This window comes from Periplaneta americana, chromosome 15 (genome assembly GCF_040183065.1).
Source record: "Periplaneta americana isolate PAMFEO1 chromosome 15, P.americana_PAMFEO1_priV1, whole genome shotgun sequence".
Classification (NCBI taxonomy): Eukaryota; Metazoa; Arthropoda; class Insecta; order Blattodea; family Blattidae; genus Periplaneta; species Periplaneta americana.
Window position 1 is genome coordinate 12,276,772 of NC_091131.1, and position 12,015 is coordinate 12,288,786.

At 32.3% G+C, this 12,015-nt stretch overlaps 2 protein-coding genes across 2 annotated transcripts in view; one reads left to right on the forward strand and one right to left on the reverse strand.

The window, feature by feature from the left end:
• Positions 1–12,015, reverse strand: part of LOC138714644 (synaptotagmin-5-like) — a 117,107-nt gene that overhangs the window by 29,412 nt on the left and 75,680 nt on the right. The window contains exons 5-6 of the mRNA XM_069846693.1: positions 10,753–10,881; positions 7,317–7,517 (exon numbers count right to left, since the gene is read on the reverse strand). Coding sequence (XP_069702794.1) covers positions 7,317–7,517; positions 10,753–10,881 — 330 coding nt within the window. The remainder of the gene's footprint in view (positions 1–7,316; positions 7,518–10,752; positions 10,882–12,015) is intronic.
• Positions 1–12,015, forward strand: part of snsl (snustorr snarlik) — a 154,719-nt gene that overhangs the window by 10,240 nt on the left and 132,464 nt on the right. The window lies entirely within an intron of this gene.

A 12,015-nucleotide genomic window follows, 5' to 3' on the forward strand; every position in this document is an offset into this window, starting at 1 on the left:
CAATATGTTATATAAATAATGTTATTAAAATATTAAAATGAAAAATAAATCATTACATAACCTTATCGTTTGTTTTAAGTTCGCATTTATAAACTGGGGGGAATGAAAGACAGACGTATATCACGGCCTTCTGGAGTATAGTAAACACAGAAAATATTTTAAGGCAACAATGTTGAAGATAAATATTTTTGTTTTGCTAATTTGCCGTAATTGAACGGAAACCAAGATGGAGATTTCATTGCAATTAATTAGAAATTCCTCTTTCAGGTATGTAATTAACGATCTTCGCACAAAATAATGTACGATACACGAGCGGTATGTTTTCTTTCAATTGTCAGAAATTAAAAAAAGCTCAACTACGTTTCGCTTTTTCAAACTTTCCCTCGAACAAGAAAACTTCAACATACCGCTCTTGTAACACATATTATTACACTTTAATATAAATCTATAAATATGAAGGTTGTTGATTTGCATTTTTACTTACTGTCGTTACATGAATACAATAAAAACTTACATCATTTTCTTTTAATAGCCTGGCTTAAATTTCTAAATCAATTGTGAGGATTATTATGCACATTTTTATCTTTTTAAAATGAAAATTTTACGGCTGTGCATAAAATTTTATAGCCTATATATTAAGGTCCTAACTACCTTGATTGGCCACATCGATATGTAGGCCTAATATTCCTGGGCGCTATAACATAGCTCGAGTCGAAAACTCATTTTTACGACGTTTGTTTTATTTAGTCAACTGTCCTAAAACATGTCTGGACACCACAAGTTACATCAAGGTATCACTCATGAGACAACTGGGCAAGGAGATAATGGAGTTGGGCAGCCAGTTCCTTTCACCCCTCCATTGCATACATCGTTGTCTAGTTTTTATGATGTTAATGCATTATATGTTGTAAGTTTTTGGTAATATAGAAAGGATCTGTAGACATAACGATGCAATTACTGTGAAAAGTGTTTTGTTCACAACGGTTAGACTGTCTGCGTTCCCACAATCTATTCAAATGATCTAATAAGAATAAAAACAACATATACGTTATTATTATTACTCTTTCAGAAGAAACTAGTAGGGTGAGTTTTATAGGAGACACCAGTTGCATTTCGAGGACAATGGAGGCAACTTTTGTGCCAGAACATAAACTGGATAATGATAGGTGTATAACCAATAATTTGATATTTATGATATAGCCAGAGACAGGTATTTATGCAGATTAATTTTATCATTTGTGTTTTTTAATACTGGTGTCGGCGGAGAATGTTGGGGATTGATTTGTACTCTTGGCGGAGATTAATGGAAATTTTGGAAAATACAATTATTTTGGAATTGAAGTATTAACTCAGTTTGAATAGTATTTTCCAAATAATTAACATTAAAGATTCGTTGGATTCTGGTAAAGGTGCGGTATGGCCAGTAGGCATTATTCGTTGGATTTTATTTATTTATTTATTTATTTATTTATTTATTTATTCATTCATTCATTCATTCATGCATTCATTCATTCATTCATTCATTCATTCATTCATTTATTTATTTATTTATTTATTTATTTATTTATTTATTTATTTATTTATTTATTTATTTATTTATTTATTTATTTATTTATTTATTTATTTATTTATTTTGCTAATAAATGTAACATAAAATATAATATATACAGAAAAACTTTAGCTCGCCCCTGAAAGAGTAGAACTCGTGCTCAGGGGCGGATTCCTGAATTGAAATTAATAATTATACAATACAATTTGTCTTATGTCTACTGTGCAATTATAGTATATACATTTAAAATTACAATTTTTCAATTTTTATAAAATCCATACATAACTAGTAGCTAGTATTTAACATAGTAACTAGTAACTAGTAACTAGTATTTGAGACTGTATTTAACACACATTCATCAGAAACGAAAAAAAAATTTGCAGCCCCTCAAATTAACACTTTCAAATTATTAGTGAAATGTTGAATTCTCCGTGTTTTGAGTTCACTAACGTAATCAGAACACCTGGAATACCATATAATGTTGCATACTTGGTTATACAGGGTGATTCACGAGGATTTACCGTCCCTTACGGAGCTTATTTCCGAAGCCATTATGAGCAAAAAATGTCATATAATATTTGTCCTAATCTCAATATTTTCAGAGTTACACAAATTTGAAATTGTTAGTAAAATATCATTATTCTTGAGTTTTAGGGGTAAAAGAATATCACAGACAAAGAATGAACTATTCAGGAGTATCATTGCTTTAATTAGCTAGCATTCTATGACGCAGTGCATGAGGGTAGGCCACTAGAGGGAACCCAAGAGGTGGAACTTAAACTGAGAGGATTCGATCCGACATCGGGATGGAAATCCGGTGTGGCTTAGTGGATAGAGCGTCAGCACGTAGAGCTGAAAACCCGGGTTCAAATCCCGGTGCCGGAGAGAATTTTTTTCTGTTCCACTCTTCCATCATCATATGATGACGCAGAAATTCTGCACTGAAATATATGTACTTCGGTAATCGTAATATAGTATTCTGAAGCTAAAAATGTGTTGTGAATTCCATAGTTGCTTCGTACAGAAATTTTTCTGATTTTTAAATATAAAATTACGTTTTCTTATGCATTTATCAGAACAATAATTGTTACAAATCACTCGCTCTTGTAAATTCTTCAAGACTGTACATTAGAATGCATAATTAAACTGTAAAGAATCAAGTTACTAAAGTCGTATGATTTGTAATAAAGTGCGTGAGAATTGTGTAATTATTAATTAAAAATTGAGAAAGAAAATCTGTACAAAGCAATTAACAACACATTTTTAGCTTCAGAACACTAGCCAATTAAAGAAATTACACTTATGAATAGTTCATTCTATATTCGTAATTTTTTTTTTTTTTTGGCCCTTAAAACTAAGGAAGAAAGGTATTTTACTAACAACTTCAAATTAGTGTAACTCTGAAAATATTGAGATTAGGACACATTTTTTGCTCAGAATATTTTCGGGAATAAGCTCCTTAAGTTGCGGTAAGTTCTTGTGAATCACCCTGTATAACAAATTCAAGTGAAAAAAAAATCGAAAAAAAAAAACTCAGAATATGAAGTTCGCTATAAAACGACGCAATAGTAATAATTCGCGAATGTGTTCATATTTCACTATTAGAACTCTATTTCGCAATTTGTCACGATTGTTTTATCCACATATTATTAATCAGAATCACTTAATTCGTAAAGATTAGTAAAGATCTATTGTATATATATTATGTGGTGATTTTCGCGATCTCCATAAATACCCGGCCCTGGATATAGCCTTCTTTATAAGTCCACTTTATCGTCATGATGAAGGAATTCAGCTTGAGGACCAGACAGAGCTGTTGCTGTCGTGTTCAGCTTCTGTATTTGTGCTCTTTATACGCTATTAACTTGAAAGGAAGGCGAATTCAGCGCTACGTCCGTCATAGTGATGTACTACGCTAATCCCTGCCAGGCTCATTCTCATAAAAAAACAGTTGACTGTGCTAAGATCACTGTGTATCCAGGCAACCAATGATCGCATGATTCGTTCTTTTTTTCATTTCATTTATTCATTCTATTTTAGAGACAGATTTGCAAGTAAATCCCGAAAAGAAAAAGTATATGATTATGTCTCGTGACCAGAACATAGTAGGCCTACTTACTTACTGACTTTTAAGGAACCCGGAGGTTCATTGCCGCCCTCACATAAGCCCGCCATTGGTCCCTATCCTCAGCAAGATTAATCCAGTCTCTATCATCATATCCCACCTCTCCCAAATCCATTTTTATATTATCTTCCCATCTACGTCTCGGCCTCCCCAAAGGTCTTTTTCCCCTCCGGCCTCCCAACTAACACTCTATATACATTTCTGGATTCGCCCATACGTGCTACATGCCCTGCCCATCTCAAACGTCTGGATTTAATGTTCCTAATTATGTCAGGTGAAGAATACAATGCGTGCAGTTCTGTGTTGTGTAACTTTCTCCATTCTCCTGTAACTTCATCCCTTTTAGCCCCAAATATTTTCCTAAGCACCTTATTCTCAAACACCCTTAACCTCTGTTCCTCTCTCAAAGTGAAAGTCCAAGTTTCACAACCATACAGAAGAACTGATATTATTACTGTTTTATAAATTCTAACTTTCAGATTTTTTGACAGCAGACTGGATGATAAAAGCTTCTCAATCGAATAATAACACGCATTTCCCATATTTATTCTGTGTTTAATTTCCTCCCGAGTATAATTTATATTTGTTACTGTTGCTCCCAGGTATTTGAATTTTTCCATCTCTTCAAAGGATAAATTTCCAATTTTTATATTTCCATTTCGTACAATATTCTCGTCACAAGACATCATATACTTTGTCTTTTCGGGAATTACTTCCGAACCTATCGCTTTACTTGCTTGCCAGAACGTAGTACGAAATGAAAATATAAAAATTGGAAATTTATCCTTTGAAAAGGTGGAAAAATTCAAATATCATGGAGCAACGGTAATAAATAGAAATTACACTCAGGAGGAAATTAAACACAGAATAAATATGGGAAATGCCTGTTACTATTCGGTTGAGAAGCTTTCGTTATCCTGTGTGCTCTCAAAAAACCTGAAAGTTAGAATATCTAAAACAGTTATATTACCGGTTGTTCTGTATGATTGTAAAACTTGGATTCTTATCTTGAGAAACAAACGGATTTTAAGGGTGTTCGAGAATAAGGTACTTAAGAAAATATTTGGGTCTAAGAGGGCTGACGTTACAGGAGAATAGAGAAATGCAGGCATTCTATTCTTCACCTGACATAATTAGGAACATTAAATCAAGACGTTTGAGATGGGCAGGGCATGTAGCATGTATGGATGAATCCAGAAATGCATATAGAGTGTTAGTTGGGAGGCCGGAGGGAAAAGGATCTTTGGTATGCAAGAGAAGAAAATAGAAACAAAGTTAGGAATGAAATTGAATGAGGAATATGGAGAGAAGAAATTAACGAAGAAAAGGATGTAGAGATAGGATTAATGTTTTCATCAGTGATCCATATAATTGCAGTGCCTATTACAGATCTAGCCTGGGCACCTGAGTCAACAACCGACTGTATGTTACAGCTGTTCAGCGTAATTACCGTAATGTGAAAATGACGATGCAATTTACGACATGAGTGACTACAATACACCAGATCAATCATCTTCCGCATTGAATGTTTTACCAGCTCGTAAGCCATGCTACAATGCGTCCCAAGGGACTGGCTATTACCATTCAACTATTTATAATAGACTTGGTTATTGTTTAGCAACAAATGAAGGTCTAGTTCAACATTTATTGTGATTTAATAATGTAAATAATGTAAACATTGGTATTTTCATTTTAATCTGTAAAAAATGAATTCACATTGATGTCACATTCACTTGTTTTTCCTTTAAATTTTATCATAACTGGTTAGATCCTAAACTAAACCAGTTATCCATGACCTACTGTAATTAAGTTTTCATTAAAGATAACCATCTTTAATGAAAACTTAATTACAGTAGGTCATTACGTATTTGATTGAGCGAAGGTAATCTAAAGCCCTACTTTAAACTTTATTCAGTCCACATAAGTGTTAATTTCATACTACTTTAAACTTTATTCAGTCCACATAAGTGCTAATTTTATACTACTTTTAAATTTTTTGTCCACGGAATAAGCGATTTATCCTTTTAATAATAATAAAACTGTAACCTGAATATATGTGGTAACAAGTGCAGCGCACTTTAAGTAATTGAAGACTGTTTCACAATATAAAATAAGGATTATGAATGCACAATGAACAGGCTATTTATTTATTTATTCAGTTATTTACTTATCCTATTTATTTCTTTACGTATTTATTTATTTACTTATTTACGTACTTATTTATTTATTTATTTATTCACTTATTTACTTACCCTATTTATTTATTTACTTATTTACGTACTTATTTATTTATTTATTTATTCACTTATTTACTTACCCTATTTATTTATTTACTTATTTACGTACTTATTTATTTATTTATTTATTTATTTATTCACTTATGTACTTACCCTATTTATTTATTTACGTACTTATTTATTTATTTATTTATTTATTTATTCATTTATTTATTTATTTATTTATTTAATCACTTATTTACTTACCTTATTTATTTATTTACTTATTTACGTACTTATTTATTTATTTATTTATTTATTTATTTATTTATTTATTTATTATTCACTTATTTACTTATCCTATTTATTTACTTATTTACGTACTTATTTATTTATCTATTTATTTATTCACTTATTTACTTACCCTATTTATTTATTTACTTAATTACGTATTTATTTATTTATTTATTCATTTATTTACTTACCCTATTCATTTATTTACTTATTTACGTACTTATTTATTTATTTATTTATTTATTTATTTATTTATTTATTTATTTATTTATTATTTATTTATTTATTTATTTATTTATTTATTTATTTATTTATTCATTTATTTATTCACTTATTTACTTACCCTATTTATTTATTTACTTATTTACGTACTTATTTATTTATTCATTTATTTATTTATTTAATCACTTATTTACTTACCTTATTTATTTATTTACTTATTTACGTACTTATTTATTTATTTATTTATTTATTTATTTATTTATTTATTTATTTATTATTCACTTATTTACTTATCCTATTTATTTACTTATTTACGTACTTATTTATTTATTTATTTATTCACTTATTTACTTACCCTATTTATTTATTTACTTATTTACGTATTTATTTATTTATTTATTTATTTATTTATTCATTTATTTACTTACCCTATTCATTTATTTACTTAATTACGTACTTATTTATTTATTTATTTATTTATTTATTTATTTATTTATTTATTTATTTATTATTTATTTATTATTTATTTATTTATTTATTCATTTATTTATTCACTTATTTACTTACCCTATTTATTTATTTACTTATTTACGTACTTATTTATTTATTTATTTATTCACATATTTACTTACCCTATTTATTTATTTACTTATTTACGTACTTATTTGTTTACTTATTTATTTACTCTATTTATTTATTTTAATTTAAATAATTATAAACACAATCATAATTCAAATAGTAATTTAATAAAACAAATGGATGCAGAATTTTTTCTCTGCAAAAATTTTAATGACTTTTCTTTATAATAATTATGGGAGCTAATAAAACAAAATATAAATGTTAGCATTGTAATCCCTATGGTGCGTGTAACAAGTCATCTCAAGGGTAAGTAGCCACACAGAAGGTTTACCTTGAGATCGGAGCGCTTGACGTCCAACACGAACGTCTGGTCGAAGAAGGGGTTGAAGGAGTGCCGCAGGGTGCGCGTCCTCAGCTGGTGCACGGGCGGCCCCGCGCGACGGTGCAGCGGCCATGTGGTGCGCACCACCTGCAGCACCAGGTAGGGCTCCAGGCCTCCTGCGTACTCGCGGGGTGGCAGGCCCTTCACGTCCTGGGAACAGATTACTTAGTGAGGTATAAAACACCGGCCAAGGTGTAGGCCACGCATGTCAATTGATGCCCACAGGAGCAAGCGCGCTTTAGAGCCCAGGAGAGCCTGAGCGCTTTACAGCGGAAAGGGAAGAAACAGAAGAAAGAGGTGGTATATGCCGCTTGGTTGAGCTATGTTCAGGGATGACCAGCACTGATTCAATAGATAAAGGGAAGAGAACTTATTAAAACTGTATCCATGTTAAGTTTTAGATTTACCTGAGAAGTGTAAGTGCATTATAAGAATGTAAGTTTTAATTTTAATGCTCATTTTTCACAAGTTTGACTTTTTTATTCAAAAGAAATATTTTCTCAACTTTTCATATAGAAAAGTGAAATTTTCAGGTATAGGTCTATTTATTTAATAGCCTTACAGAATGTTTTCGTAAATCTAATATACCGTATATACCTATTACTGAAGATAGTGTACTGAAAATTTTGAAAATATTCGCTTGGAAATTGTTTGTAAGGAAATAAATTAACAAAGTAACTACTGTTACATCATAAGCAAAAGATACGTGCCCATGTGTTGTAAAAATGTCAGCTCTATAGCTTCAGCAGATTTCGAGAAAATAATTTAATATTCTGATGATAGGAAATTGCTCACAAATATCACCTTAAAAGCATAATGCGATAAGAGTTTTGTTATGTAATATTAGTTACACTTAAAACAGATACAGTACCTAGGTAACTTTACTTTGTACTGTAATATTGTTTTGATTAGTTTATTGATTTCTTTTGTAAGGCTGAAGATACCATCAATATAAATTCCAACTTATCATGTCATACTCAATCTCTTTCTTTGGAATATCACTTTCTTTATGAATGATGTGTTTCATCCACTTAATACAGTATAATATTATACTACTATGGAATTTAAGTGAATATTCCTTTTTAACTCTCTATTATGTTATTAAGATTTAAAACACAAGTGCAATATTAAGAAATCAGTGTTAGTACTTTTGTTTTACAGACAATATAGATGATATCAAACAGAAAGAAGCCATATAAAAATAACGACATAAAATTTCACGTTCCGTTTGAAGTTTGTGCACCACTTTTCCTTAATCCAACAGGCTGCTTATTCATATACACAACCCTTCCTCTTTCCATACTTAGCGCTTGCTGCCCGCGCACGACGTCAAGGTCAGAAATATGCGCTTGCTTTGACATCACTGGTGTAAGCCTACACAGCAATATTTAATTTTGAGTGATGCCACGGTCCTTGGTTCGAATCTCATGTTTGTACAGGTGAAATAATTATTTCAGTGGTAGTAGTCGTGGCAGTATCAGTGGTGGTTCGAGTGGTGTTTCATATACAGGGTGTTTCAAAAATACGGGGCATAATTTCAGGTATGTATTTCCCACATGTAGACAATCAAAATAGTTCATTACAACATGTGTCCGGAAATGCTTTATTTCCGAGTTATGGCCTTCACAACATTGAAATTCACCGGAACGTTTTTCTTTCCGCAGGTCGTTGCCGTCAAAGGAGACATTAAGAGGGCACTCTGACAGTTCATTCCGAGGGGAAAGTTACATTTAGTACTTGGATCGAAGGTTTCCTGATCGATGGATAGGTAGAGGTGGCCCAATTGCTTGGCCTCCACGCTCACCTGATCTGAACCCTCTCGATTTCTACTTGTGGAGCCATTTAAAATCATTGGTTTATTCGTCTCCGGTGCCTGATTTGGAATCCCTTCGGAATCGAATTGTGGCATGTTCTGAGGGCATACGCAATACTCCTGGAGTTTGGGATCATGTTCGCAGGTCAATGAGACATCGATGTGAGGTCTGTATTCAAGCAGGAGGTGGACATTTTGAACATTTTCTGTAATGACAACGACCTGCGGAAAGAAAAACGTTCCGATGAATTTCAATGTTGTGAAGGCCATAACTCGGAAATGAAGCATTTCCGGACACATGTTGTAATGAACTATTTTGATTGTCTACATGTGGGAAATGCATACCTCAAATTATGCCCCGTATTTTTTAAACACCCTGTATAAATGGTAGTTTTAATTTCATTATGGGTACCAGATAGTAATTCTTTGCATCCTGTGACTAAAAACATATAATTTTTAAAATTTAATATTTTCAGTTCTGTTTTTTAGTAGGTTATTTTACGACACTTTGTCAACATCTTAGGTTATTTAGCGTCTGAATGAGATGAAGGTGATAATGCCGGTGAAATGAGTCCGGGGTCCAACACCGAAAGTTACCCAGCATTTTGCTCATATTGGGGTGAGAGAAAACCCCGCAAAAACCTCAACCAGGTAACTTTCCCCGACCGGGAATCGAACCCGGGCCACCTGATTTTCACGGTCAGACGCGCTAACCGTTACTCCACAGGTGTGGGCTTTTCAGTTCTATTAAAGATGGGCCCCTGAAACTTTTAACATTTTAATAAACACACTTTTTAATGTAAGATGGTGTGATGAATCCTTTATGTGCGTTTGTGGTTACCACATTTTTAAATTATGGAGTGTAGAAAAAAAATGTTTCAACATATTATGGGTATTATTAGCTCAGAAACCACTTCACAAATAGGGTTCTAAATGTTATATATGGACAGACAGAATAAGAAACGAAGCTGTGTTGGAAAGGGTGGGTGAAGAAAGAATAATGCTGAAACTGATCAGGAAGAGGAAAAGGAATTAATTGCGTCACTGGCTGTGAAGAAACTGCCTACTGAAGGATGCACTGGAAAGAATGGTGAACGGGAAAAGAGTTCGGGGCTGAAGAAGATATCAGATGATGGACTACATTAAGATATAAATGGACCATATGCGGAGACTAAGAGGAAGGCAGAAAATAGGAAAGACTGGAGGATGCTGGATTTGCAGTGAAAGACCTGCCCTTGGGCAGAACACTATGAATGATTGAATGTTATATGTTATTGTCCATGCCTTATTTGATAGAGTTTTGTTACTTTTAGTATTTAGATTAGTATAAAAATTATTATAATTTACACATAAATGTTATACTAATTTTTCATGCAGTATTATTATTAATTTAATAGTTTTACAAAATACTGTAATAGAGTGGTGGCTAATGTACAGTATCAGTATTGGTGATAGCAGTAGCAGCATATGCTATTGACATCGTTAACAAATTTATTGTCATACAGTGTATTTCGTAATGCTAGATATCTTATTTCATTGTGATAGAGTCTTATCATAATGGACATCTCGTACCTTAATATAAATAACAAGTTTGCCAGACCCATTTTCGTCACTCGACACGAACTGCAGACTCATAGTTAGTACAGCGGGGCCGCTAGGAGCGCTGAAATCAGTGCTGCAGCTGTCCTCTGTCGTCACACTCTGTAACAACGTCAAAGAGCAAACGTCACCAGAAATTAAGCATAAGAAATGTTTATAGCAATTTAAAAAACAGGCCAAATGGCGCGAAAATGAAGAATTCCGAAAAGGTGATCAAGATACAACATCCTTAACAATATTATGTGGAAGAATAGGAAATGATTGATCCAACGTTGAAATATAGCCAATATCTTGGGATACAATATTAAAAGTTAACCCCCAGGAAAATAATAGAGATTATCGCAGGTTAACTTGAATATAATTTTAATCTATCACCTGCTGACAGCAATTTTCTAAATTTTCATCAAGAAATTCTTCTAACAGTTACAAATGCAATTAACAGTCACGAAGGAAATTAAATTTAATACACTACTGCACCCTCAAAAGTGAAAAAAAAATCATTAAAAAGTCAAAATCTTTTAGATCTCTTGGACCTGATAAAATCAATAATTTAGCTCTTCAAAATCTGCCAAAAAAATCTTCTCAATAGAGCAGTGGAATTTTAATATTTACCTCAAAAATGGGAATATGACTATACTAAAACCATTGAAACAGTCCAGCTTATTTAGAAAATATAAGAAAAAATCGGTTTACTTGAACACATGCAGAGCTATTAGAAAATATAAAATTAAAGAGATTGTTTCCATGTACCAAATCAATTATATCTTCATGTCAAACAGATTTTCAAAGAAAAAATCAATAAATCATAATATTGCTATGTTGGTAAACAATGTAACGAAAGCTTTCAATAGTTAGTCTTAAATTGCAGTCGTCTTTCTTGATATAGCAAAAGAATTCGACACTGTTAGGTTTCCTTATAGCTTGCTCCAGCGTTTCTCAAACTATGGTCCGCGGACTACCTGTGGTCCTCGAGGTCTGCCCTTGTGCTCCTTCAAACAAGATAGAAGAAAAAATAAAATTCAAGCCAATTGCATATCACACTATAGCTTAAAATCTCAGAGTCTGGAAATGACACATGGCAATCGAATTTCACTTTTTCTCCCAGTACTGACATTTTATGAAATTTATTACCCTACCCGTCTATCGACTTCCCACTCTACTCTCAGCAACAAAAGAGGGATTTAAAGCACTATATACGTGGTGTTTCTCGCCATCTTTTCCCTGCACATCTGGCGC